This window comes from Knufia obscura (genome assembly GCF_036327395.1).
Source record: "Knufia obscura strain CCFEE 5817 isolate CBS 148926 chromosome Unknown scaffold_17, whole genome shotgun sequence".
Lineage (NCBI taxonomy): Eukaryota > Fungi > Ascomycota > Eurotiomycetes > Chaetothyriales > Trichomeriaceae > Knufia > Knufia obscura.
In genome coordinates, this window is record NW_027042703.1 from 27,923 (window position 1) to 54,119 (window position 26,197).

At 50.6% G+C, this 26,197-nt stretch overlaps 11 protein-coding genes across 11 annotated transcripts; 8 read left to right on the forward strand and 3 right to left on the reverse strand.

Moving 5' to 3' along the window:
• Positions 1 to 220: 220 nt before the first annotated feature.
• Positions 221 to 715, reverse strand: PMZ80_010305 (uncharacterized protein; the record flags this gene model as incomplete). The annotated part of the gene is made up of 1 exon (XM_064878695.1): positions 221 to 715. One exon carries the CDS (start codon positions 713 to 715, stop codon positions 221 to 223), a length of 495 nt encoding a protein of 164 aa, XP_064725389.1.
• Positions 716 to 1,104: 389 nt separating this feature from the next.
• PMZ80_010306 (uncharacterized protein) lies at positions 1,105 to 3,051 on the reverse strand (the record flags this gene model as incomplete). Its single annotated transcript, XM_064878696.1, has 1 exon — positions 1,105 to 3,051. One exon carries the CDS (start codon positions 3,049 to 3,051, stop codon positions 1,105 to 1,107), a length of 1,947 nt encoding a protein of 648 aa, XP_064725390.1.
• Positions 3,052 to 4,140: 1,089 nt separating this feature from the next.
• PMZ80_010307 (uncharacterized protein) lies at positions 4,141 to 5,986 on the forward strand (the record flags this gene model as incomplete). The annotated part of the gene is made up of 4 exons (XM_064878697.1): positions 4,141 to 4,182; positions 4,237 to 4,249; positions 4,317 to 4,402; positions 4,457 to 5,986. 4 exons carry the CDS (start codon positions 4,141 to 4,143, stop codon positions 5,984 to 5,986), a joined length of 1,671 nt encoding a protein of 556 aa, XP_064725391.1.
• A 600-nt stretch (positions 5,987 to 6,586) lies between these two features.
• Positions 6,587 to 8,359, forward strand: AL1 (phytoene dehydrogenase AL-1; the record flags this gene model as incomplete). Its single annotated transcript, XM_064878698.1, has 3 exons — positions 6,587 to 6,617; positions 6,671 to 7,301; positions 7,348 to 8,359. The coding sequence occupies 3 exons, from the start codon at positions 6,587 to 6,589 to the stop codon at positions 8,357 to 8,359; spliced, it is 1,674 nt and encodes a 557-aa protein (XP_064725392.1).
• A 1,300-nt stretch (positions 8,360 to 9,659) lies between these two features.
• On the forward strand, positions 9,660 to 10,674 carry PMZ80_010309 (uncharacterized protein; the record flags this gene model as incomplete). Its single annotated transcript, XM_064878699.1, has 3 exons — positions 9,660 to 9,758; positions 9,811 to 10,444; positions 10,502 to 10,674. The coding sequence occupies 3 exons, from the start codon at positions 9,660 to 9,662 to the stop codon at positions 10,672 to 10,674; spliced, it is 906 nt and encodes a 301-aa protein (XP_064725393.1).
• A 1,723-nt stretch (positions 10,675 to 12,397) lies between these two features.
• On the forward strand, positions 12,398 to 12,808 carry PMZ80_010310 (uncharacterized protein; the record flags this gene model as incomplete). Its single annotated transcript, XM_064878700.1, has 1 exon — positions 12,398 to 12,808. The coding sequence occupies one exon, from the start codon at positions 12,398 to 12,400 to the stop codon at positions 12,806 to 12,808; it is 411 nt and encodes a 136-aa protein (XP_064725394.1).
• A 939-nt stretch (positions 12,809 to 13,747) lies between these two features.
• Positions 13,748 to 15,259, forward strand: PMZ80_010311 (uncharacterized protein; the record flags this gene model as incomplete). Its single annotated transcript, XM_064878701.1, has 1 exon — positions 13,748 to 15,259. One exon carries the CDS (start codon positions 13,748 to 13,750, stop codon positions 15,257 to 15,259), a length of 1,512 nt encoding a protein of 503 aa, XP_064725395.1.
• Positions 15,260 to 15,622: 363 nt separating this feature from the next.
• On the reverse strand, positions 15,623 to 16,393 carry PMZ80_010312 (uncharacterized protein; the record flags this gene model as incomplete). The annotated part of the gene is made up of 1 exon (XM_064878702.1): positions 15,623 to 16,393. The coding sequence occupies one exon, from the start codon at positions 16,391 to 16,393 to the stop codon at positions 15,623 to 15,625; it is 771 nt and encodes a 256-aa protein (XP_064725396.1).
• A 1,845-nt stretch (positions 16,394 to 18,238) lies between these two features.
• Positions 18,239 to 20,140, forward strand: PMZ80_010313 (uncharacterized protein; the record flags this gene model as incomplete). Its single annotated transcript, XM_064878703.1, has 1 exon — positions 18,239 to 20,140. The coding sequence occupies one exon, from the start codon at positions 18,239 to 18,241 to the stop codon at positions 20,138 to 20,140; it is 1,902 nt and encodes a 633-aa protein (XP_064725397.1).
• An 872-nt stretch (positions 20,141 to 21,012) lies between these two features.
• Positions 21,013 to 22,863, forward strand: PMZ80_010314 (uncharacterized protein; the record flags this gene model as incomplete). Its single annotated transcript, XM_064878704.1, has 1 exon — positions 21,013 to 22,863. The coding sequence occupies one exon, from the start codon at positions 21,013 to 21,015 to the stop codon at positions 22,861 to 22,863; it is 1,851 nt and encodes a 616-aa protein (XP_064725398.1).
• A 2,371-nt stretch (positions 22,864 to 25,234) lies between these two features.
• Positions 25,235 to 25,791, forward strand: PMZ80_010315 (uncharacterized protein; the record flags this gene model as incomplete). Its single annotated transcript, XM_064878705.1, has 2 exons — positions 25,235 to 25,239; positions 25,353 to 25,791. 2 exons carry the CDS (start codon positions 25,235 to 25,237, stop codon positions 25,789 to 25,791), a joined length of 444 nt encoding a protein of 147 aa, XP_064725399.1.
• Between the last annotated feature and the right edge of the window lie 406 nt (positions 25,792 to 26,197).

The following is a 26,197-nucleotide window of genomic DNA, read 5'->3' on the forward strand; positions in this document are numbered from 1 at the left end:
GGAATGCTATGTGGGCATGCCACATTCTGGTCCTGATTGAGAGGCATTTTTCAGCAATGTGCCTTCAGGAAACGGCTGCAGATTGCTTTCTCGAGATCTAGCGACAAGGTGGCTCTTATCGCCTTACTGATGGATTGTTGTACCTCAGCCTTCTCTGCACATCTGCTGAGGCGTCGTATCGTCAACTGATAGCAAGTTCACCAACTGAACATCGCTTCTTCTAGCCATCTTTCCCCAACTTCCGAGCATAGACTTTGCGCTCAATCTCCCTCGTCTTCTCCTTCTCCTCCATCTCGCGATCGATCTCTTTCGTCTTCACATCATTCTCATCGAGCAGTTTTCGCAACTCCTTCGCCGTCTCATCGCGTGCTTTCCTCGCGGCTTCCGGCGTCGAGTACTGTCGCAACAGAGCATCAATATTGTGCGAGCGCAACTCTTCCAACGTGAACGGTTGGAGAGTAACCGGGTTCAAAGTTGTGGCTGAGGGAGATCCTATGCCTTCCTGTTCTCTTCGATTCTCACCTGCTGCGTCGGCTGTTGTAGTCTCACTGTGGACTTTTCGGGGTAGCTTGACCTCAGGAATAGTAGGATGCAGAGGTTGCACGCGAAGATCTGAATTCAGAGGAGTCACTGCTTGCACATTCGTAGTGGACTTAGGATCTGCATACGCCGAATCCGCGCCGCTGGTGAGCATAACAGAGCCCTGCTGTTGCATCATCACCGCTGGGTGGATGTGCTACATCGTGCTGTGCACATTTGTAGATACTGGGAGGACGGGCCATGAGCAGATATCTGCGCAGATCACGTGATAGTAGCTTCTCGCTGAGCATAGAGTCGAGTTTTACTTGCTACAAATGGCTACGGCGCAACCTGATGCATCTAGATGTGTATGGAGGAGGCCAAGCATTGTACGCCAGGCAAGGAGGCGAAAGGCACAAGGTAGATCGGAAGGTATTAGTACATTACTACCGTGGTGACTATATATACAGTATGGCAGGCGCCCATTGGGTGCCAGACCAGCGGCGCAATATGTATAATGGTGCGCTCGAAGGGGTATCTCTAACGCCATCGCTATGCTGAAAATCGTCAATGTTCATGCCACTGTCAACCCAAACGTCGTTCTATCGCATCTCTTATACTCAGCCAAAGCCCTGTCCCCTCTTTGTCTTGCCTGACCTGCAGGCTTCGGATTGTCTCGACAGGTCTCTGCTTCAAGATTTTCGTCTCATCAATGAAAGTGCCATGCAAACCGTACGTGACTCTCATCGGTAGGTGGATCTTGGCCGCGACAGTCTTCATATTAGTCGCATCAATGATCCAAAGCTCAGATCTCGCATCGAGTTTGCACTCGCCATTTTCCTCAAGCTGTGACTCATCGAAAACGTACGTCAATAACCATCCATCGTCTTCACGTAGACCACCCTTCCTAGAAACGAAGCGTGGCTCTTGTGCAAAATGACGTGGTGGAAGCTGGAAAACCCGGATCGGGTCATCACGATCAGTGGAAGCGAGAACTTCAGTAATTGTCCGCTGATCGACACAACCCGTCACCGGGACGATCGAAGGATCCTTCTTGCCTCGCTTGATCAGGGTCTCCGCGTCCATCTTGACAAGGCAATCGATCTTGCTCGCCTTTCCCAATGATGTATTGAAGGTCGTGTCGGAGGCCGAGCAGCCATAGATATAGCGTGCTGGACCCATTGCTGCTTCTTCGCTTGTGCTTGGGAACTCGAACGATAACGCTGATAGACCGAATTGATGATTGATCTTGTTTTCCGGCTCCTTCAAGTTGAATTGGTAATAGTACAACCGGCATTGTTCTTCTTCGTCGTCGCCAAGCACCAGCGCGGATGGAGGAATGGCAATATTACCCGCCGCATATACAACTGACGCCGAGTTTAGCCTGCACGCAAGCAAGTTGACTGCTGATGTTCTGATCCTGCCGTTTTCTTTATCAGCGTAGGTGTCGTCCCATGTGTTCGCGGTGTGAAAAATGCAACAAGCCTTCGTCTCGAACCACCGCGTGAGCTCTGGGCTATGTCGAGGAAAGACACCAAATCTCGACTTGCCCTTGGCATTGTAGTCGAGCGGTGGTTTGCCCTTGGCAATGTTTACTGGATCTAAGGACAATGGCAGGTCCATGATAACGGTGTGGCCAAACGAGACTCCAAAGTCGTGCATCATCTTGGCGGAGGAGATACCCGGGATGGGTGCGTTGAGAAGTCGGGTTGGTTTTTCGAAGGGCGCAACAGGGTTGATGGGTGGATGGGTTGACGGAATCATCGAGTAGTGCACGAATGGTGGTGCAAATGTCGAGTGAAACAATATCAGCTCTTGTGTCTTGGGATCGACTCGAGGGTGTGCCGTTGTCCATTCACGCATGAAGCCGATGATGCCTTTACCACCGAAACCAGTCCCCTCCTCACCACCTTTTTCGCCTTCAGCTCGTTTTCCGTTGTACCACCCGACAGTCTCGAGTCCTGGCAAAGCCATACGCATAGGCGGGCCGGATTCGCAAGTAGCTAGCGCTCTTCCATCATGAAATATTATAGCTGTGTTTGCAACACTAATCTTCTTGATCGCCTGTAGCGAACCCGGTAACCGAGACAAGATGACTAGAAAGATGGTGCGGAAAATGACATACATCACATTCCATAGTGTAGCGACAGGGTTGACAAGGGTTGCAATACTCGGTAATACTGGTCGAGTGAGGTTCTTGGAGGTGCGCGTTGCAAGATAGACATCAGTCAGGATGTATTGATTGACGAACTCAGGCTGAACGCCTTTCTCAGTCCTGCGAAAGCTGACGCCACTCAGCATGCCGTCTCCATCGAACCAATGTGCATCTCGTCCTAAGTCCTCGTTCGACACAGGGTTACCGCCATTCCGTACATACTCTCCGCCATACAGCTCTTCTGGGATATTGCCGGACCAAGTACATGCTGTTAACGGTAAGGACTGCTGAACTGGGGCGAAGTTGCCGCTGAGGTATGGGTGAATATCATCCTGCTTCCTCTTGTCAGGGTCTGGGAGTGCCACTGCTTCCAACATTGTCGTCTAGCACAAGCACAGGTGCTGCGAGGTTACGAGTCTGAATCAGGTGAAAGCACTAGCCATGAAGGATGGATTTGATGAACTCAAGAACCACATGCATATGACGTTCCAGCAAGAAAGGAAGAGTCGGAACAAGCTTCACAAGATCTGAAGCATGTGGTAAACTAGACGACTGGGTACTCTAACTGCGGATATGCAGCCATGAGAATCCCAGCGAGATGGTAAAACTCTCAGAGTTAGGTGGAAGTACTGTTCCGCGGCATCACCATCATCAACAGCCGGGACGCGACGTGGTGTGAGCAGAACTCGTGACGATAGCAAACTTGAATAATATCGCAGGCGGAGACAGAAGCTCTCAAGTGTTGTTCCTCTGACGCATCCCAGATCGTGCCTGCCGCAAGACGTCACCCGTATGCAGAAGCAAGGTCCAGCTGGCGCCACAGCAAGATCTGGCACTATAGCTGTTTCGTCGCAACACATTGCTGCTTTTGCCGGGCTTTCATTTCTGTAGGATTGCCTTCCCTCAAAGTCATGAAGTCATTCTGGCCGCGGCGTTGTCACCCCAGCGCCCAAAACGTCCTAAACTCTACCAGCCTCGCATGGGTAAGCTTCGACAGTCTTCCACATTGTCCCCATACTGCTGGTATTTTTGTGCGGTCGCGAAATCTGTTGAAGTGAATGGTCTCTTGGAAGGCGCTACCGTTCCTCGTGCTTGACGCGGTCTTTCCATATGTTGCCGTTCGGCTGGTCTCGTCTCCTGCGAAAATCGGTCATCATCCCACCATATTTTGGAAGATGGCAGAGTTTGGAACTACATTTCTAGACATGCTGTATTTTGTATAATGTCAGGATCACGTTACGCACCTCCCAGGCCGTAATTCTTGAGCCTGTGTGGACGTTCGCAAATCAAGATCGCGCTCCGCGATCATGTACGACTATGCTTGGGTGTGAGTCCGAATCTTCCCTTCACCAAAAAGCATGCACTGATCTTCCATATAAAAGCCATGTGATTTACACAATACCTATAGCTCTCACCCTGAGCGTGGTGTTGGCTCCGTTGCTGACACGCCTCGATGCGTACAAAATATGCTTCCTGATAACGGTCGCATTCTCGTACACCCTGCCATGGTAAGTTATGTCCTTGCTTACAGCATACAAAGTGGTTCGTCTCACGATTTTCAGGGACTCGTACCTAGTCAGGAACCGGATATGGAGTAAGCCTTCCTTGAACATGCTTAGATACAAACGCTAATGCTGCGCAGCATACCCCTCTGAGGCTGTCTTTGGCCCTACCCTGTTCTCCGTACCTGCTGAGGAGCTCTTCTTCTTCGTCGTGCAGACATATATCGTGAGTCAGCTCTGATACCTATCTGTCGTCCCTGGATTCTGACACATCTGCTAGACCGCCTGCCTACACGTATTGCTCAACAAACCTGTCTTGGCTGCAGTATATCTCCGCAATGAGCAAGTCACTGGAGAGTTCAAGCCTCAAAAACGGCTTGGGCAGCTGTTCTTCGCAGCATGTTTCATCGTGCCTATCCTCTTACCAACAGATCAGCTGGAGGGCACCTACTTGAAGCTCATTGTCGTCTGGGTTGCACCAATTTTCTTCATGCTGTGGACGTTCGGCTACCAGCTCTTGTTAAGCTTGCCCCTTTCCAAGACACTGCTGCCTATCGCCATTCCTACACTGTTCTTATGGATTGTTGACACTTTGGCTCTTCAAAGAGGTACCTGGAGTATCGAATCCGGAACGAAGCTCGGTATACACATATGGCCGCACTTGGAGATAGAAGAGGCCGTCTTCTTCCTGGTCACGAATTCTATGATCGTCATGGGTTCTTGTGCATTCGACAATGCTGTCGCTATACTAGATGCGTTTCCAAACATATTTCCAGATGTGCCGGGAATGCCACCGCCACTTCTGATGCTAAAAAGCCTCTTCACCTCAACATCCAGATATGACCAGCAACGTTTGGTTGGCTTGCAGAACGCCTTGAGTGTACTGGCAAAGAAGAGCAGATCCTTCTATTTGGCGTCTGGAGTCTTCAACGGTCGGTTGAGGATTGACCTTATCCTTCTCTATGGATTTTGTCGAGTAGCAGACGATCTAATTGATGATGCTGCAAGCCCGTCTGAAGCCGAAACGTGGATCGGTCATTTCACGAATTTCTTGAACACAGCATATTCAAGTTCAAAAGATACGGGCAGCCTCGAGAAGACCCTCATACCTTTCCCACCCCAAGCGCAGACGATCTTGAGGTATCTTCCGGTGGACAAATTACCAGCTCAACCACTCTATGAGTTGCTTGAGGGTTTCCGCATGGATCTCGCCTTTTCGAAAGAAAATTCTACAAAACCACCGCCTATACAAACAGAGCAGGACCTTGAGAGGTATGCAACATGCGTGGCCGCGACAATTGGAGAGCTCTGCCTAAGCCTTGTCTACGCCCACGACCCAGACAAGCACGTCAAAGGCGCTCATGACGATCGAGACGAATGTACCCAGGCCGGAGTTCGCATGGGACGAGTCTTACAATACATCAACATCGTTCGAGATGTCACGACTGATGCCGAGACTGGCCGGTGCTATATACCTGACCAGTGGCTTACTGTTGCCAAAGGGTCTTCTACGCCGGCAGCTAAAGAAGCACACGTTCTGGCATGTCGCAAACGCATCCTAAATACAGCTTTCCAGGGTTACGTCGACAACCGAGACGCGATCGAAGAATTACCACAGTATGCTCGTGGTGGCATCCGCGTTGCAGTGGAAAGCTATATTGAAATCGGCAGAGTGCTACAAAAGCGAATACAAAACAACGAGCCCCTGGATTTTGCGGGCGGTGGTAAAGCAGGTCGTGCTAGTGTTCCTAAGCTGCGGCGAGTGTGGATTGGTTGGAGGACAATGGCTGGACGTAGAGGCAGCACGTGATCCTGGTTGTGATACCTTTGGGTTTGTTACAGTGGGATATTGCGAGCTTTGGTAGTGGCATCGATACAGCTGCTGTCGTGGCAAGCTCCAGGTAATGCTGGCTCGTGGCGGATAATCAAGATCGCTGCTCACGGAGTAACACGCAGAGGATGCGGACAATCTGATTGTCCGCCCGCGCTTGGTACCTTGCAGTCGACAAGGATCAGTTTCCTTGGCTAGATCGAGTGGAGCCCGGCGACTTTCGTACAGATGGCGCCAAATGCAGGAGCGATCGCAGCTCCGAGAATCGATCCCAGCAACATGCTCAACACAGAGCTGGTCGGGTAATATGATCAAGCTGCTCAAGAAAATGATAACGCCCACTGGACTGACAAGAAAACGAAGCTTGAAATAGCTTAGCCATGTTCACGCACGAATCGGCGGGAAAATGATCCTGGCGGGGCTGCCAATACCACCAACCAAAAGTCATGATGTATGCGATACTTTGACACTCACGTTTCTCTTGCATGTGATCGTGGGCCGCCACCACTTGCATACGAAGGCCTCTTGGGCTCGCGTTTAACAGGTTCTGTAGAAATGCGCAGACAATATCAGATCAACATGGAGAAGCCCAGGAGTGTCATTGTTGTTGGTGAGTACCTTGCCGTTGCACTATGCAGCACAACACTTGCTAACTATTGCCAGGTGCCGGAGCTGGTGGAATCGCAAGCGCAGCACGCCTCGCAAAAGCTGGATTTCGAGTAACAGTCGTCGAGAAGAATGACCATACGGGTGGTCGGTGCAGTCTGATACACCACGATGGCTATAGATTCGACCAAGGCCCGTCACTACTACTACTCCCAGACCTCTTCCAGGAAGTCTTCCATGACCTGGACACATCGATAGAAGCGGAAGGAGTCGAGCTCTTGAAATGCGACCCCAACTACAACATCTGGTTCGGCGATGGCGAGTCAATAGAGTTATCCACCGACCAGGCGCGCATGAAGAAAGAGGTTGAGAAATGGGAGGGAAAAGAGGGCTTTGAGAGATATCTTGCGTGGATGAAAGAGGCACATGTTCACTACGAAGCCAGCATTACCTATGTGCTACGTCGGAACTTCACAAGCCTGTTAAGCATGGTGCGACTGGATTTCTTACGATATCTTGGCGCATTGCATCCATTTGAAAGCATATGGAATCGAGCTGCGATGTACTTCCATACAGAGCGACTGAGGCGGGCATTCACTTTTGGGAGCATGTACATGGGCATGAGCCCTTTCGAGGCTCCTGCTACCTACAGCTTATTGCAGTACACTGAGCTCGCGGAGGGCATATGGTACGTTCCAGCAGATATGGCTAGTACCCACAACTAATGACAACAGGTATCCTCGCGGCGGCTTCCACAAGATTCTTGACGCGCTGGTCAAAATTGGCGAGCGCTTCGGCGTCGAATATAGGTTCAATACTTCGGTTACGGAAGTCATCGTAGACGACCGGAACAAAAGAGCGACTGGAGTTAGGCTAGACAGCGGAGAGACACTGAAAGCTGATGTTGTCTTGATGAACGCGGATCTGGTGTACGCATACAAGAACCTGCTTCCGCCTTCCTCTACTGCGACATCGCTCGACAAAAAACCCAGCTCGTGCGCGAGTATCTCGTTTTACTGGTCGATGGACACGATCATACCACAACTACACGCTCATAACGTCTTCTTGGCGGACGATTTCCGTGACAGTTTCGACGACATCTTCAAACGACAATTGATACCGAAAGAGCCATCTTTCTACGTTCATGTTCCAACTCGGGTCGACGAGAGTGCAGCACCCGCTGGCAAGGACACCGTGGTGGTCTTGGTGCCTTGTGGCCATCTTCTTGAGGGAGAAGCCAAAGCAGGACTCAACCCAAATTCACAGCAAGATTGGGATACCATGGTGTCCAAGGCTCGAAATGCTGTATTCGACACGATAAAAGCTCGTACGGGCGCTGATATGAAAGCTCACATTGTGAACGAACTGCTCAACACTCCAGCAACATGGAAGGACAAATTCAATCTCGACAAGGGGGCTATCCTTGGCTTGAGCCACTCCTTTTTCAACGTGTTGAGCTTCAGACCAAACACGAAACACGACAGCATATCTGCGCTTTACTTTGTGGGTGCTAGCACTCATCCTGGTACTGGAGTGCCTATCGTTCTTGCTGGCAGCAAGATCACATCAGACCAGATTCTGGATGACTACGGTATGATGAAGCCATGGAGTCCGGGCGCACACAAGAGGAGGGTAGTGAGTTCACTTGACAAGGAAGGGTCGATACCATTCGACCTGGCGAGGACTTTATTCGGTGTATTAGCATTGTTGGTGTTGATGATATATTTGTGGACTATCGCAAGATAGGTCTGGAGCACGATCTGATTCTTGATAGAGGGGTACGGTGTACGGCTCTAGGTATGTAGCCTTACTGCAGGAATTAACTCGTGCATTCATCGTCAACGAATCAGAACCTGTGGCTGGTGCATTAAAAGCAGCCTCCAGTGTACCAAAAACAGTTAGCACAATCTCTCAAGCAAGATTAAAAAACCTCAAAAACTTGCTAGCTTATTATGCATGTGAACAGGGGTCGACTTTGCTCTCGTCACCACTTTTGCCGATACCGAGCATGGCCTAGGTGGCGGTTGCGGCTCTGCGAGCGCTACAGTACCACCTTTTTGTAGAGCCCGAGCCTTTTTCGATCATCTGTTTATTGAAACTTTTCACAATGCGGTCTTGACATCACTCGGAGAGAATCCTCGTGTCTGTGGTAGACGGTCAAGGAAGAATTGCCTCAGACGCCTCCTCGGCAGCCTTCGGAATAAGGCAGAGTGTGAAGATCGGCACCAGTGAAAGTGGGAAACACGCTAGATAATCATGCATCGATCGACAACATCAAACTGCTGACCACATTCTGAAACTAAGCATTGATAGACTTGCTCATACGAGCCTCGCTACCCAGATCACGACGTGTTGACTCACCCGTGCGTCCCGGTCGCCATAGAAGCTTTCCACTCGGAATGTGTCACCATGGTCAACGCACCACGAGCCATCGCAAGACATTGCTGTACCATGGCGACTTCCTTGCAGCTTGTACGCGGCGTTTCGAACATGACCAATAGCTCCATTCTGTTCAGCGCACACGTTCAATTATCATTGCTGTCGCACACAGTGAATGCGCGTCCGTTACAGATTACGCTTTCTGATGTCATGAATCTGTACAAGTTTGCTGCGATAAATTCGTTCCATGATCAGCAAGTTGCCGATCGACGGATGCAAGCGGTACTATTGATGACAGGAATTCGACCACGCGATCCACTCCCTCCTCAAAGTCGCTCAAGCACTGTGGATACGTCAAACAAGCACGCCGCCGTGAGCTTATCTCTGCCCGGGCATGAAATGCTGGCAGGTTGAGCGGCATGGACCACTCCCACGTCCAGTCAGGATGACTTTGTATCACTCCACTGCTGCTGCAAAGCTTCACAGCGTGCTGTGCTTGCTACGCCAACGTCATCCCTACATGCGAAACTCTATCCCTGCTGCGCAATAATATATCAGGTTCAGCACAGTCCTTTTATTTGGCTTCTCCCTCAGTAACGCTGTAGTAAGAGTACCGTCTCAGATCATAGTCCAACAAGCAGGTCGAAGAACCAGTTCTACCGCAATCATGGATTCTCTCCAGAAGCGAAATAATGCCCTCAACGCCAACCCTATGGTCAACACCGTGGCCACCGATAACCACATCACGGTCCGGGGCAGTGACTGGGTATGTTCGGCATTCTACAAAACATGGAGCAAGCTCTAACAGTTGGCAATAGTACTTCGCCGTTACTGCTGTCATGGTCGTCAGTACTTTCGTCTTCATGGGACTGTCCTTCCGCAAGCCTAGAAGCCAGCGGCTCTTCCACTACATCACGGCCGCCATCACGCTAGTCGCTGCTATCGCCTATTTCTCCATGGGAGCCAACCTGGGCTGGACTGCCATTCGAGTCGAGTTCGAACGATCTGACCCTAAGGTCGCCGGCCTCATGAGACAGATCTTCTACGTTCGATATATTGATTGGTTCGTCACAACACCACTTCTACTCCTCGACCTCCTCTTGACCTGCGGCTTGCCGACACCAACCATTGTTTACACCATTCTCATAAACGAGATCATGATCATTACTGGTCTCGTCGGTGCACTCGTCAAATCGAGCTACAAGTGGGGCTACTACGTGTTCGGCTGCGTCGCATTCTTCTTCGTTGCCTACACTGTTGTGTTCGAGGGTCGAGCACACGCTCGTGCTCTTGGCAACGATATCCTCAAGACCTACACTATTTGCGGAGTCTGGACCATTGGGCTGTGGTTCCTGTACCCTATTGCGTGGGGTGTATCCGAGGGCGGGAATGTCATTGCGTCTGATTCCGAGGCGGTCTTTTATGGGATTCTCGATCTTCTCGCCAAGCCTGGTAAGTTTACCCTAGGTCAATTGACATCGTTGCAGATTTGCTGACATGTGCACACAGTCTTCGGCGCTCTTCTCATCTGGGGTCATCGAAACATTGACCTGGCGCGACTTGGTCTTCACGTGAACGAACCAACTGAGACGGGTATGCCAGGAGGCGAGAAGCGCTCTGCGAATGCCCACTCGAACACCAACACGACAGCCGCCAACGACACGACTGCTACCACTGTCTAAGCGGGCTCCAACACTTAAAAGGATCGGATCGGATGATCCGGGGGGTCTGCAGCAATGCTTGCAGTACAACCACGCACTGAATCTTACCCAGCATCACGAAGACTATGATCACTACAACGGACTATGAACCTTGCATCCTTCACCGGCCTTGCAGGTGCAAGGTTAAATATTTGTTTTTGCGCGATACCCAGCGATGCGCCGCAAGTTAGTGTATAATATTGTTACTACTATACAATTAATATCTCACATCATCACTCGAGGTTGTCAATCTTTATTACGCTCAACATGTAGTCAGTCTGCGCAAGGGACGCGTTATTCTGCTATCTAGCTGGCAGTTGAGTATTGTATGCGTCTTTTTTGAATTCGTGTAGTGTCTACCTCTGGGCAAAAATTCAAGCTGGCCGATCAGCTATCGAGGCGCCTCAGGCTGACCTCCAGGAGTGTCCCAACATACTCTGAGGTCCCATTAGGCGCGGCTCTGAAGCATCACCGACGTCCATATAATCCGCGATGTTCGGACTTGCAACAGATTCCAGTTCGTGTCTAGGGGGTGCATCAGTACATCGTAACGTGCGTATCTGGCAAACTTGATTTCTCGCTAGAAGTCGACCGAAGTTGTGTTGATGAGTTGCAAAGAAGTAAAAGACTGTACGTGAGCACAGCATCTCCTCTTCATTTCCCCCGCCGTTTGCACCAGCAGATAAGGTGAGATTACGAGAGTCTAGCGTATCAGTGGCAGCGAACAGGCCTCCAGGCTAGCTAGTTCCCTTGTTAAGTCTGAGTATCTAAGCAAGACTGGACAAAGCACGATGCACATCACAAAGACGTGGGCTCAAGGCAAGGAGCCAGTGTGAGGTGATGATAATCTTGCGTGAAGATATGGCGTCTGACAGTTGCGACACCATCACGTCTTGTGACCTCCTCGCATCGTGAGGAACGGTGAATGCACGGGTCCTATAGTCGAGCAGATAAGAGTACAATCTTGAACACTTTCGGGGAGCACCCACTTGCCATCAAAGGCGCTCGATGATAACGCTGCTTGCAGCATGGTTGATAGATAGCACACTGATCGACGACGAAGTTCGGTACACGAGATTGACCGCAAGGGCGATGCCCCTGTCAGTGACGGGCGCTACGTTAACCCTAGCCATTCGGAGAGTTTCTACTCAAGCATGACCGTCCTGACCAATTACAGTCCACTATTCATATCTGGACTTGACTTCAAATTTCACCAGCGATGATGCTAGTTCGCGCTTGGAAATTGCTTTCACTTCTCTTCGCCCTCACTGCACCAATCCTCGCTGCCACGATCTCGTCAATGCAACATTTCGTCTTTATCCAAAAAGGTAATTTCGCAAAATCACCTTGGCCAGACTGTCCGGGTAACACACCGTCGAGTAGGTTGGACGGTGCAAAATGCAGTCTTCCAGTGTAGGTACCACGTCGGATAATATCAAAGTCCACTAATATACACCCTTACACCCTGCTTGCATTTCACAGCCTTTTCTTTCTTTCGCAAAGCTCGTGGTCGCTGTTTGCTACACAAAACGTTTCAGACTCACTTTGTTGGGTTGTCTCAGTCCTGGCTGCCTCCAGATCTAACTAAAGTCACTCCTTCACTACAAGTCTCTTCTCTAGAAGCATCACACCCCGAAAATCTTCACCGACATCGCCGGACGTTATTGAACATTGATCATATCGCATTTGAGCCTGCTCATACAAGATGCGCCTCCTCGCCGTCCTCGCGACTTTGGTTGCTTCCTCAGGTCTCGCATTGGCTCGGTCAAGTTCATGGGACAACTGGATGCCTGGTCAGCCAGTGACTACGACCGTAACGATGACTCTTATACACGCCAATGAGACAACGACGATGACGTCCTACTCTTCCACCAGCAGCACCTCTGCCAGCACCACCTCCACCTCACAAATCGTCGCCAATGTCACGTCAAGCAGCTACTCAAAGCCCGCCAGTACAACGCTTGCACCACTCTCAAGCAGCACCACAGCCGCTGTCGCAAGCAGTACCACAGCAGCTATCGCAACATTCTCATCTGGTGCGGCTGTGGCACAAGAACTAGACATTACGATCGCTGCACTCGCCGGTATTGGTGCCGTCGCATATGGTCTGTTCTAGAGCAAGACAAGATCAGCAAAATACAGACTACTCCCCGCCTGTTGATCCGAGCTCCCACTCCAGCACATGCTGTCGAGTTCTACTTCACTGCACATATCACTTCCACGACCTCAGCGAGATCACTACCGACCCCAAAGACTCTTCTGGGAGAGCTTCGCCTGGAGCGCAAACAAGGTTCGAAGCGAGCGCTTCACCTGTTGAATCACAAAAGATCACGATCTACCCCAGAGTGGATACACGTTGCTGCCAGTCACATACAACCATCACTTTCTTGAGATACCCCTGTATATTGTTCTTTTTGTTTGCCAGCTGCAATTTTTGTCAGCTTGGCCACTTGTTACTGTACATGAATGACATGATGAAGCTCCATGTGAGGCTGAAATCACGAGCATGGACATTATGCGATGCAATTTTCCAGCGTTGGTGTTGGCTGGGCGGTTTGGTGGAAATGCTCATAACGAGATAACCTCAATACAATGATTGTTACCTGATATGTTCGTTTCAGAGTAAGACCTCGCTGTAAGCTGAACGAGTGCCGGCCGCGAGATCTGGTCCACCGTAAGTAGATACCGGTACTATACTAGATCCGTGCTGCGGGCTCGTGCCGTGGCTGGTTCCCACATCCGCTGAGTCAGGCCGAAGGCTGGGTAAACAACACGCCGGTCTTAGCTTCCCACCTTCCGACGCGTCGAAATTGACATCATTGTGCCTTCCTCCCCCAACTTTCCTTTGCGCACGCGAGCGATAACACCTTTGCTATTCTCCTCGATCACGGTGCGCAGTTGAGGGCTTGCGACAAGTACGTGTAACCCTCGTCACACCTGCCACACGTCAAGAGGCCTGTCACTCGTCTCAAAAGTGTAAATCACGAATCCGACGACCGCGGCTACACGCGCCACCTTAGCAGTTACATTGCTGACAGACCAACGCAATTACGCGATGGACGAAGAAGAACTACAACTTCCAACGCTCCCTCAAGTCCAGAGTGAACCACAACTTCCGAGACCACTCTTCAGCCGCCTTAATTCGCGCAAACGTTCTGCGCGCAGCGATGAGCTTCAGGACGACGACGTGCTCTCCAGCTCACTCCATACCTCCTCCGATCCAGCCCTGTTCTCGAGTGACGAAACTCCAGATGCAGAGAACTACTCAGGCGGCAAGAGGAGGCGTAAGAAGACATATGCAGGCACGTGGTGGGGTGAGAAGCTCGCGAAGTCAAGAGCTGGCAGTAAAGGATTGAGCAGCAATGCAAGTTCTGGCAGAGGGAAGAAGCGACAGTTTACGCGTAACTTTGACTCTGGTATCTTCATGAACAGTGACGATGGGAGCAGTTGTGCAGAGTTTAGCTCAGATTCGAGCCTGGGGAACGAGCTGATGGAGGCACAGATGCGCGAGGAGGAGGTCACCCCGAAGGCTATGGTAGCACCACGGACACCCGTCATGGGGGCCTCGAAGCTCGCGTTGACTTTTGAGAATATGTCACCGCTGACTCCGCGCGCGGCGAGAAGATCTGTTCTGCGCGACCCAAAGCACGAGCATGTTTTGTCCATTGTGCGTGACTGTCTCGATGAGGGTAAAGAGGATGTTGACCTGTCGGACATGGGACTCGATTCACTTCCGCTTGAAGTTCGAGAATTGTCGACTATGATTAAGGACGACCCAGCCGCACAAATCCTTTTCGAGTCTTTAGTGGCGCGGCCACGGCTTTACCTCTCGAATAATGTGCTGCGACAATTTCCTACGCCAGTACTCGAGCTGGGCAACTTACGACTACTCAGTCTACGACGAAACAAGCTCACTCGGCTACCGCCAGGGATTAGAAATCTGGTGAAACTTGAGACGCTAAACATCTCGGGCAATAAGCTGCAGTTCTTGCCAGTGGAAGTGCTTGGTTTGATGGTCAATGGCCGTTTGACGGAATTACTGAGTGAGCCGAATCCATGGCTCACATGTACAGACCAACAAAAAGATGCAAGACTACTGAAATCGCGATTACCAAGCAGACCATCACTGCATACAATGGTTAAAGATCCGAAGCGGTCCGACGAGGACTACCACCTGATTCTCCAACGAGTTGCCACAAGCGAGCCGCGCGGTGACATTACCCATAGCAATTCTCAGCGCCGGGTTCCGCCACTCTCGGAACTAGTCCTTCGCCAACTATCGAAACTCAACAACTCGAAACGAGACTTATCTGCCCTAATGCCAGATGAGGCTCCAGTAAGCATCACCAACATGCTGAAAGATCTACATGCCTCGCAGATCGACGGTGATCGGAGGTGTGCAGGATGCAAAAGACTTTATGTCATGCCTGCGCGGACGTGGATGGAGTGGTGGGATGTCAATCTGGTCAAGAAAGATCGAGCACGAGATGACTTGTCGGAGGTTGGACCTGCCATTGGAAGGCATGTGGTACCCTTTGAGATTGGGATTTGTGGTGGTTGTGCGTGAGTCTGGAGGTGATTATGGCACGGTTATCACAAGCACAGCTGTTGTGAAAGGCTCTGCAGATTAATGGATTGGCGGCGTGCAATCGCACATATCGAAGACCTTACAAGCCGTCGTTGCACACACGTCTACCAAAAATCCTTGTTGCCGCAGCATTGTTCAGGATAGTGATACACTACACTACACTCATGCTATGTACAGAACCAATATTCCAAGCCTCCAACGCCTTCCTTTTTGATACCAAATGTCCGAAGTGTCGAATATGTCTATGCCAAAGCCACAGTTCCTGCAATCGTAGACGACCACCAACGTCTCTACTCGGTCGACTACGTACCGCGATGCAAGTTCAAAACACCTCAGTAACGATCACAGCGCATCCAAATCCTGCTTCGGCCCCAGAGATCCACCCAGATACATAAGACAAAACTTCGACTGCTGCTTCATCTTCTGATCCACAATCGAGTTATGTCCACTGACAATCTGAGTCCGTTTCACTAAAGACGTACATCCCAGGTCCAACTCACGATGTCTCGTAATCCGACACCCCGGACCCAGCAGAGACGCCATACAACATGACCATGATCCAACTTTCCAGTCTGTGCACTGCGCTGGTGTGAGAGCGCGGTCCCAATCTCCGGGATGGTAGATGCAGTTGTGGAGGTTCCCTGTGGTGCTGAACCAGCGGCCGCAGTTCATGCAGTTTGATTTGTTGTCTAGGCGGGGGTCGTGGGGTTGTGTGAGATTGTGTTGGACGAGTTTGGGACGTTTGGGAAATGATGATGAGGATGTGTGGGGGTGGATGCGGGTGGGGATGTTGTCGTCTCGGTCTGCGGGGGATTTGCGCTTGTTGGGACGTTTCGGAAGGGTGATTGGGGAGGGCTTTGGGGATGTGGATGGGGTGAAGGGAGATGTTGTTGCTGATAGTGTTTGCTGCTGAAATTGAGGCTTGAATTGAGGATGGATGTTCTCTGTTCCGCTCATGTCGGTGTCCTCGGGTGTGATGGGCGGTGTTGGTAAGCCATATTCGGATTGTGGCAGGTCACAGAAGATCATTTCTTCTCGGGCTTGCTGTTGCTGATACAGTGCTGGTGGGAAGTAAGAGCTCGGGAACAGGTTTGCTGTAGTCATTGTGCTCATGTGACTTCTGGCTATGCTGGACGATTGCCTGCTTACAGCTGGGACAATAGACAGGAGATATTTGTCGGAGCACTTTGGGAGGGGGTGATCGAGCTCCGTGATAACTCGATTGGATGGCGTCGAATAAGCCCGTAGATGGAGATGGATTTAGCTCACTTAGCAAGGCTAATCACTGTTGCTCACTGATTAAATCGAGCCTGCGGATGCTGAAGGAATAGCAAATGTGACAATAGCAATTTCAGCCCTACGAAGTACTGTGACTGATTGATGTCCTTAAGACATCTGAGTTTGAATTCTTATGCCTCGAAGAACGCGCTCCAGACGCGTGTTGCTTAATTAGCTTCTAGCGCGTCTACCGGTACTGCTGGAGCAATTTCGGAGATGGCCGCGCGACAGGAGCTCATGGGTGGCTGGGGCCAGTAGGAGCACCCCCATTGTTTCGTTCCTCATTAGAGGTTCCTAAACCTCTTTTCTTCACCCCAAACTGTTCCGCCCATCATGGCTTCATGCCCAGACTTGATGCTTTCCTGTTGAACGAAAGGAAAACCGAGAAATGCTGCGGCTATCGTAGCAGACAGGAGGTACACAAGGTAACGACAGATACAATGGAGCTGGGACCCGTCGAGAGATGCTGCTCTCACCTCCATTGCTCAGAGCCTACAGGTCGAAGCAGCGCTTGTCTTAATGATTGTGCCGATCACCTTGCAAGCTAACATGTTCATCGATCGTTCACCCAGTCCTTAATTGTGGCGAGAGCATGACATTACTAGACCAATGTGTTCTGGTCAGCATTGAGGGTTTGAAGGTCACACAATGCTATCAGTTGGTACAAAAGGAAGCACCTTCAGAGCCACGACTGTGAGCTAGTGCAGATGTTGAACTAACCTTTGCAGTGCCACCTTACATGGGCGAGGGCATCCAATGCGATGAACATCACCTGTCATCCATAGCAACACGCTATCGAACGAACAATACACAAATCTCGACCACACTCCGGCTCCAATCTCTTCCGCTTAGCATGCGTCACGCTGGGACATTCCCATGTCGACTATAGCTACGGGCATCTTAACTCGTTCAGGCGAAAAGTATCTTGCCATTGAGTTGCTGACTTGGACGAATATTGCCTTGTGTCAGCTGCTAAGAATTTCTTTGTCGCCTTAGGAGCAAGCTGACCTGAGCTCAATTGACCGACAGGGTAGGAAGCCTTCTTAACCACCTTTGACGAGCACCACCAGCTGTGAGCCATGGATGCACCGGTCAACACCAATAAAATGTCTAGGCAATCTTCGCCTACTACAAACATATCCATCATATCTCATCCTTGTCATTGTTCGGAAGCTGTGCGGCACTTCCTGTCTCAAATTCTTTCTGAACAAAGCACAACGCATGAACAGAGAGAATGGTTCATCTACTGTCTCGACTATCCGCCAATGCAAGCATGTTTGCTATACACAATCAATGACGTTCACACAACCCCGAAAGAACAGTGGCAGCGACTGGTTGAACTTATTGCTTTGTCTAAATTATCAATCAACCAGCCATCGGATCCACGCAATTCCATCATGCATCCGGATGATACTTTCCAGTTTGACATCGTCCGGGCGATGATTATGTTTTCACCACCCAATGCCGTGCGGGCTGCAATGTTTGTCCGGTCTATTGGCAAACACAAGCACGACACTTGAAGGCTGTCAACGGTATTGCGAGCTGGTGTCCTCGGTCGATCTAGCATGTCTAAAATCACAATAATACCTTCAACGTCTCACAGCTAAGAATCCATCACTCTTTGGCTGAAGTCCTTGAGCCAACGAGTACGAGCACTACAAAGCAGCCTCGCACGCGACTATGGTCAAATCAATGCCGAAGTATGTGCTGCCTCGCAACCACGAGAAGCACCCTTCGGGTTTCCACGCTCTGCTCTCTGCGAGAAAGCTTATCAATCGACAGCTCGAGACTGTCAAAGGTCGACTGAGAGATCTCTACGCCTCCGAGGACAACGTCAAGAATGCAGTTCTGTCGCAATTCGAGTGGCTCGACAAGTCAGCTACGAAGACCAGCAAACGTCTGCCACATTTCGCCAGATCTCTGCATAATGCAATGGCAATACCGATGAAGTCGTTCGTTGTTCTGCGATGTCTACAACAGGAAATCAACCATCTGCGCAAGACTCTGTCTGTTGTGGATGCGACTCGTATATGCTGTTGCCGTAAGGATCACTTCATACAAGAGATCGGTGCTTTAGGCGACATGATGAAGCTATATCTTATGGAGGCTCTTCGGCGGAGCGACGTGGGCATCGATACAGGCTCGGTCTGTGACCTACACCGGAGTGAAGGCGGTTTCTGGTCTGCTGTTCAGAAGATTGACAAGCACGAGCTCTTGGAGAAGGACAAGTTGCTTTCCATTGCTGTCGACATTCTACAATCATCATGTTGTGTCGAAGACCAATACGATACCTTTGCCGCTCTCACCGAGCACCTTGCCGACAACAACAGCGAAATGGACAGATTCGAGCCGACACGCCTGATTACGCTGACAGAACATATTACTCTATTCAGACATTTGAAGGAGTGCTCTGATGTGCTTTCTGGAGGGAAGGTCTGTGGCCGTCGGGGCGACTGCGATGTTGGATACTGTGGCCTCCACGGATTTCTAGAAGGAATGGCCCCTGGTGGCCCCCGGATCTTCGAAACGAGAGAATTCAACTTTGCAAAACTCACTGCCACCGTTGCATCTCGATTCTTGTACGGCTCGCAGAAGGCTGTTAGCAGCTCACAGCTATGGGATGCCATGGTCAGGTATGCCGAAGCGGCTTGTGCGTTACACAGCATCAGCATCAACAACGAAGTGAAGTGGCCTCAAACAAATGGAAAGCATCAAATTCATCTCCTCCGCTGCAACCCACATGGCTTGGTGCACGCTGGTAATGTGCTTCGTGAGCTTTTCCAGTTTCTTCGAACTACGTCGCACACAACATCAATCTACGGCCAGAAGGCCAAGGCTCAGAACAAGCTGTCAGTCTCATCACAAACGAATGATGCATCCGAAACATGCAGCACGAAGGTCGCTACAGAGCATTGCAAGGCAGTCGTTAGTGGAAGCCACCTATCTGACTCTTATTGTCACCCATCGGCTTCCGAAGCCAGAGTCAAAGCGGTTTCGCAAGCACGAACTGCCGTCGAGCCTTTGCCCCCTGCTCGCAAAGACGTTTCATTCAACATCGCCACCAACATTGGCAGCCATCGAAACCAACAAGAAGGTGCTTCGATCACTCCTCGCGCTAGGATCCTGTCCAAATACCACAGTCGCGGTTATGGGAACGCTGATAGGCACATTCGACAACCAAAACACACAGCAGCCACAAATATCTACCAACGAACGTGGATAGTCAGCAATCCTACATTCTATCATGAAGTCTGGCGAGTGATATTCCCTTTGACCAAGGAAGACCGCCTTGTGAGCAGAGTTTCCTGGCGCCTGTTTCAGCAAGCTATCGAATCACCTCCTCTCAATTGTCATCTCAAGAAAGCGCAAGGTTCCGTTTTCATATGGGAACGAGGTAATGGCAGAGGCGGAGACGATATCTTCCAATGTCACGCACCGCATTCTTTTGACTGGATACGAGCGGGTGATCTATATCGTTATAGGAAAGACTTGAGAGATACATTCGGGATGGACACCGAGCGGATCCGGCTAGAAGGCAAGACATACCAGGGCAAGCGTCATGCCTGTGGTGCGAAGTGTTGACTGCGATGTCTTTTACTTCATGTCAAGCTCACCAAGAATTGGCCGCTCAGCGCATTGGAGCTGCGGTTCCAACATCCAAATGACACATGGCAACACAGTGGGCTTGGACGTCACGGGAGAGTCATGCAATCATGTTGCCTTCCAGATGCGAATTGTCACAACCGACAACCACTGTTACAACTGTTTGTCCCATCGCAAGCCTCCACAGTATCCACATTAGTACATTGCTATTACAGAGCTCCCAGATCAAGTTCTAATCTCCTCATGTCAAACGTGTACCAACCTCAAGCAGTCTCGCTCTACAAGTGTGGGCACACTTGTAGCTCAATGGTCTACAACACCTGCCCAAAGCCTCAAAATACGAGGCTGTTCTGCCATTTGTACCAACACACTGTGCTCATGGCATCCTCACGGAGCATTTGCAGGTAAGTGGGCCGCTGCCACGATGGCGGCGCCCACCCGAATGATAGACTGGTGCCACTAGCTTGCACTTGCAGGGACGTATCACTGTTGGTTGAGCACAGACATGGCGGCTGTGTTGTATGTCGACTTGAGACGTCAGCTAACTTACCTTGAAGGCACTTGCGGCTTGCACTGTAGTGAATCGTACATGCAAGCTTGGGGCGAAGCACAACTTTGAGACACCATAATGCAACCGTACAAACAAGACTCACCATCTCTGACGTTATCCCACTTTTCCAGTCCTTCTTTTCGAAGTCTTCCAACTCTCGAAGACTAGTCCACTTCTTTCACATTATCGAAGCGACTTCTGCAAATTCGGACTGACTAAAAAACATAATTCGAGAGTCAAGGGTGCGAACGAAGTATCGACGCTACCGCGTAGCCGAACCCATCTTGTCGATAGCCCAAAAATGGCTTCTATATTCGACCAGTATGGCACTGATGCCAATACTGTGTCTGTACTACCGGATAGCGACCTGCTTGTCGAAGCTCTCTTGCACCAGTCCATCAACAAGAGAATGAAGTCTCTCAGAAATCTGATCAACGAGATGCTCGACGGTACAAAGGCAGTACTCAAGAAGAGACTCTTGGACCACGACTTCATGATGAAAGCTGCAGAGCACCTGCATGGATGGTATAGCCAGCTGGACAGTCCTGCCGAGAATGCCCGAATCAGTATAGAATACTGTATTCACCAAATCATCTTCGATCCTATATACCATCATATCATTGTCTCTCTGTTGAATATCGACGCCAACCTTTTCTCGGAGAACAAGATGCTGACAATTGAACACGTCGTCCATCTGGAGCAAGAAGCGGAAGCTCTCGTAAAGTACTGCTGCGAAGAGTTTCGTGAAGCATTCGACCCAGTGTTCAACAAAGGAGAGGTCAAAGGACGTCGAGGAGATGCTGCTGACGCTAGCCGTTTCTGGGAGGAAGTGGAAGCTAAACCACCAATGCTTTTACAGAAGGATGGCATCGTCTGGTCTCTGGTCGCGATGAAGGTACATATTGACCAGAAATATGCGGTCGACAACTTTCTTCGTCACATAAAGCAGTACCCGGAAGAGCAGTACAAATTTCGGCCCTTCAAAGTTGATGCTCTGCTTCAGCTTGTGGAAATAGCAAGTGTCTTCTTAGATGTTGTCAGCCTATACCGAGACAAGACGGCCGGGTACTTTCTCAACCAATGTACCCAGGCAGATTGCGGTCTGCACGGCATGCTGAACAGATTCGATGACCTGGAGAAGATATACGACGACGAGTTGGAAGCAAGGATTTGGGGCGCAACAGATCTCGCGCGGTCCGATACGGCCATTCAGGCATTGAACGGGTTGACTGCTTACCTTGAACACTCTAAGGTCGACAACTGCGCCACTCGAGCCACTCGAGAGTTTCTTCAGCGTCTAGCTGCTTCACAGACTGCAGAGATCGCCCTGGAGCACATCGGGGATAGTGACGGCGATGATAAATTCGAGAAAACTACAAGTGAGCTTGACTTCATGGAGAACTCAGCCGAACACGAACCTGCGGAGCACAAAGTGTGCGAAGGATATGAGGATGAGGTGAAAGAACACTCAACTGACGCAGACCTCTTTGGAGAACCAGAAGAAGACAAGGAGAACCTAGTCCCAGATCCGAAGTCATCTGTGCAGATTTCTAGAACCGCCGAAAAAGGATCACCTTCACAGAGACGCTGGTCCTCCGCGAAGGAGGTCAAAACTCCACCCCCGAAGCAGGTGACAGCCAAGCCTCGTACCCCAGCAGAGCCTGCGAGCTCGCGTTACGACGATGCTGCTGGAAGTCCGCTGGCTCACAGACCGGCTTCGAAGGTTCGACCTTCCGGAGTCCGTTTGGTCGGTGGTGAAGGGGGTAGAGCACGCGATATGCGCAAAGGACTGATCAGTCTGTCAAGGGACGAAAAGCAACAGCCGCGACAACAGTGGGCATTCACAGATGAGGACCACTATGATGTCTGGAAGGTAATTATCCCGGGCCGACGCTCGGAGCAGGCGCGCAAGCGGGTGAAGTTGAATCATTTCGTGGATGCTATGTGCTCGCCACCATTCAGCTTCGACTTGAAGAATGATGGTGTTTTCTTGGTGTTTCGCCGAAAAGATGGTCGAGGTCAACAGCACACAATCGTGTTGCACGCTCCGCACGGGAATTGGGTTGAGGAACATGTGCTCGTCAACTATAGGCGGAACCTGCGTCGGATGTTGAGCCTTGAACCGGAGGATTTCGTTCTGAGGAAGAAATGAGAGACAGGTGAGGCAACTGTCAGTATGTTTAGAAACGGACAAGAACGTGCTCTTCACATTTGCGAAGAGCATTCTGAGAGCACGGCAATCGAATCTTGAACAAGGCTTCCACAAAAGAAGAACATCATTGCAAAAAGGTCGCCCTTAGTGGAGCGTCATTCCTGGGGACTCAAGATCGCCGAGCCAGCGGCGCGTGACGGCGACGCGCAACTCCGGGCTACCAAGCCCTCAATTATTGGGTGTGAGTAAGCCTTGTGCAGCACGAGAACAATCATCGTAGGGTCTTCTCCCTTTCAGATAGGGCATTGGGCTCGCCTCTCGGGTATTTGAATGGCGGAACGGCGGCGCGATAGATACTGTGTAACAGTACAAGCTATTGTTGGACATGACATTGTTGAATAGCATTTCACAGGACAAAGCACTTTGGGTGGCTCCACCCGGAGATCCAAGCTGGCCGCTCAGTTTCGGGGGCACGCCAGTACCCCGTAAAGAGCTATCAATAGAGAAACATTAATCGGCAGATTAAGGGGAGATCGCGAATCTACGGGACGTCTATTAGACTTCTATTATATCTCTGGGGGGTACGCCAGTCGTAATGACTTATGCGTATATGCGGCCACCTTGATACTCCAGGCGGAGGGGTGGCAGCACCTGCCAGGCCCAAGCTTTTCAGCCAACTACGGGTTCGGACATCTCCGGCTATTGTAATAACTGTCTCGAAGTAGCGGGTGGTACCCCGAGGCCATGATGCCTCGGACTCAGTCGGAGTGCTGGCCGGGCCCCCAATAAATCCACGCAAAGCCAAGAACTTCTCTCCGCAAAATGCATGCTTTTCCGTCTATGATACTTCTCCGATCACTATGCTGCTTCCTCGTTCCAGTCTCCCAAACTCACTTTTCCGATCTTGCTTTCCATACGCACATCAGCTTCCCTAGTCGAGTGGCAGATGGCGGAACCAATAACGCCGGGCCGTCAGCTGTCCCCATTGTCTAAGGACGACAATAGCAGCCAAGTCGCCAAAAAGCGGAAAAGAAACAGCCAAAGAACGAGAGTCACTCGAGCGTGCGATTGTTGCAAAAAGTAATGACATCTTAAGCACCGACATTGTATATGGTTCGATGTACTGACGAGCGGCACTTCATACAGGAGGAAGATCAAATGCAATGGCACCCAGCCATGTGAGTTCTGCTCCAGGGCAAAGACCGAATGCACATTTGATTCTGCCTATGCAAGAGGCCGGATGCCTGTCATCCTGCCAGCTCCTGATGTTGAAATTGGAGGTAACTCGATACCGGCAGAGGTTTTGATGACTTCCAGTGAAAGTCCTTCGATCACAGGGCAGCACTACTCGGCGATGCCAAATACGCAGGCACCACAGTATACTACAGGGTCACAGAGCCATGATCTTCCATCAGATTTTCTGGCGCCCTCAGCCTCAGCGTACATGGCAGGATCATCACGAAATTCTCCAGAACCGTCACAGACCGACTTACAAGGACACTATATTGGGCCTGCATCAGGAGTCTCTTTTCTGCTCAGGGTTCAGAAGCGCTTACATCAGGCCATCTCGTTTTCTCAACCTAGCAGCATCTTTACTTTTGGTGACGCCCCTTTGCAACCTCCTGAGTTTGAGCCGTCATTTTGCATGATGCTTCCCAAGGATGCCGCTCAACGTTTGCTAGACAGATACTTCGATTTCGCAATGCCAACGTACCGTTTCCTTCATCGTCCTACGCTTCAAGAATGGTTCATTGAGTTTTATGACACTCTTGGTATTATGCGCAACACACATAGTGCTCCAGCTAAGGTCGCTTTACTTTTTATGGTATTTGCCCACGGAAGAGTGTATATGCCGGAGAATGATAGGCCGGGTCCGCCAGACCTGAGGTTAGTAAGTCGCTAGAAAGATTGAATAAGCTTGCTAAGATGAATAATGAACAGTGCCCGATACTTTCTAGCAGCCGAGCATCAACTCACAAAGGAGCGGGGCTCAATACGTTTGACCAGTGTCCAAGCACGTTTGACGCAATGCTATTACCTTCTTACCCAGTCTCGCATCAACCATTGTTGGAATCTGTTCGGCACCGTCTCGCATTTGGCCTTGGCTATTGGCCTCAACAGGAACAGGCGCCCCGATGCAACAAGCGGGTTGAGCCGGGTTGAGAACGAATGCCGCCGCCGGACCTTTTGGTGTGCATACACTCTGGATGTGTATCTCAGCGTCGCCTTAGGGCGACCTCGCTCGTTCCACGACGACGATATCGACACAGAACTTCCGGCATGCGTTGAAGATCATGAATTGGGGACAGACCTTACGAGTACGTCTACTCCTGGCAGGGGTCTATCAATCATGCTTGCTCCACTTGCACATATGAGGTAAGATGAATCCCTCAAATCGCGACCAATGACTAAGAAAGCAGACTTGCTCGTATAATAGGCAGAATATTACGCGATCTCTATTCCATTAGACCTATCTCAACCAGTCACAGAGTGGCTCTGACCGAAGGGATATCGAAGGACCTGAGTATCTGGCGAGCTGAGTTGGCCCGGTTCTTGGATGCCGACTCTTTCAGCACTTCACTTCTCATTCCCATCTTCCAGCGACAACGCAATGTCCTCAACCTCACCTACTGGCATGCTGTCATCCTCACTTATCGGCCGTTCATACTGAGTAATTTTATACGGCTTTCACAGCGCGGTAGCAGCGCAAGTAATGAGAATCCACAAGCCGAGGAAAGTGTCCAGCAATGCCTGATGGCTGCAATGAACACGGTCAATACCATTGATGACATGACAGAAAACCGTCAAATGTTCCCTGCGTTCTGGGTCTGTGTCGGAAGGACCATTTCCATTGATAAAAGGCTGACTGGCTACAGATTACGGCATACTTCGGCTTCACCGCAACTATCGTACTTTACATCTACGTGATTCAGAGACGATCATCGCCACCAGAGCTCTATAGCAACTATTTTTCGGCCGCCACCCGATGCCAGTCCCACATCTCAAGCATAGCTGGGAAAGAGTCGCTATCCGATCGCTATTGTCTCGTTTTAGAGGAGTTACGCGTCGAAGCCCTGCGCCAGACGAAGCGCATGCACCAATCAACGACGGGAGACTCGGGGATGGACGGCGAATTACAAGTAAATGGTTGCCACACCACATCTATGCCAATGAACGGCATTCCAAGTGCCGCATCCAATTACATAGGTCCACCGGGAGAGGCTGCAATTGACCTCAATGGTATGCTAGGTTTCGCGCTTCCTGACTACTCCGGTTGGGGTGAGTTTGCATCGATGGTATCGTCTGCGCCTGGCAATCTCGATGCGTTCCTGAA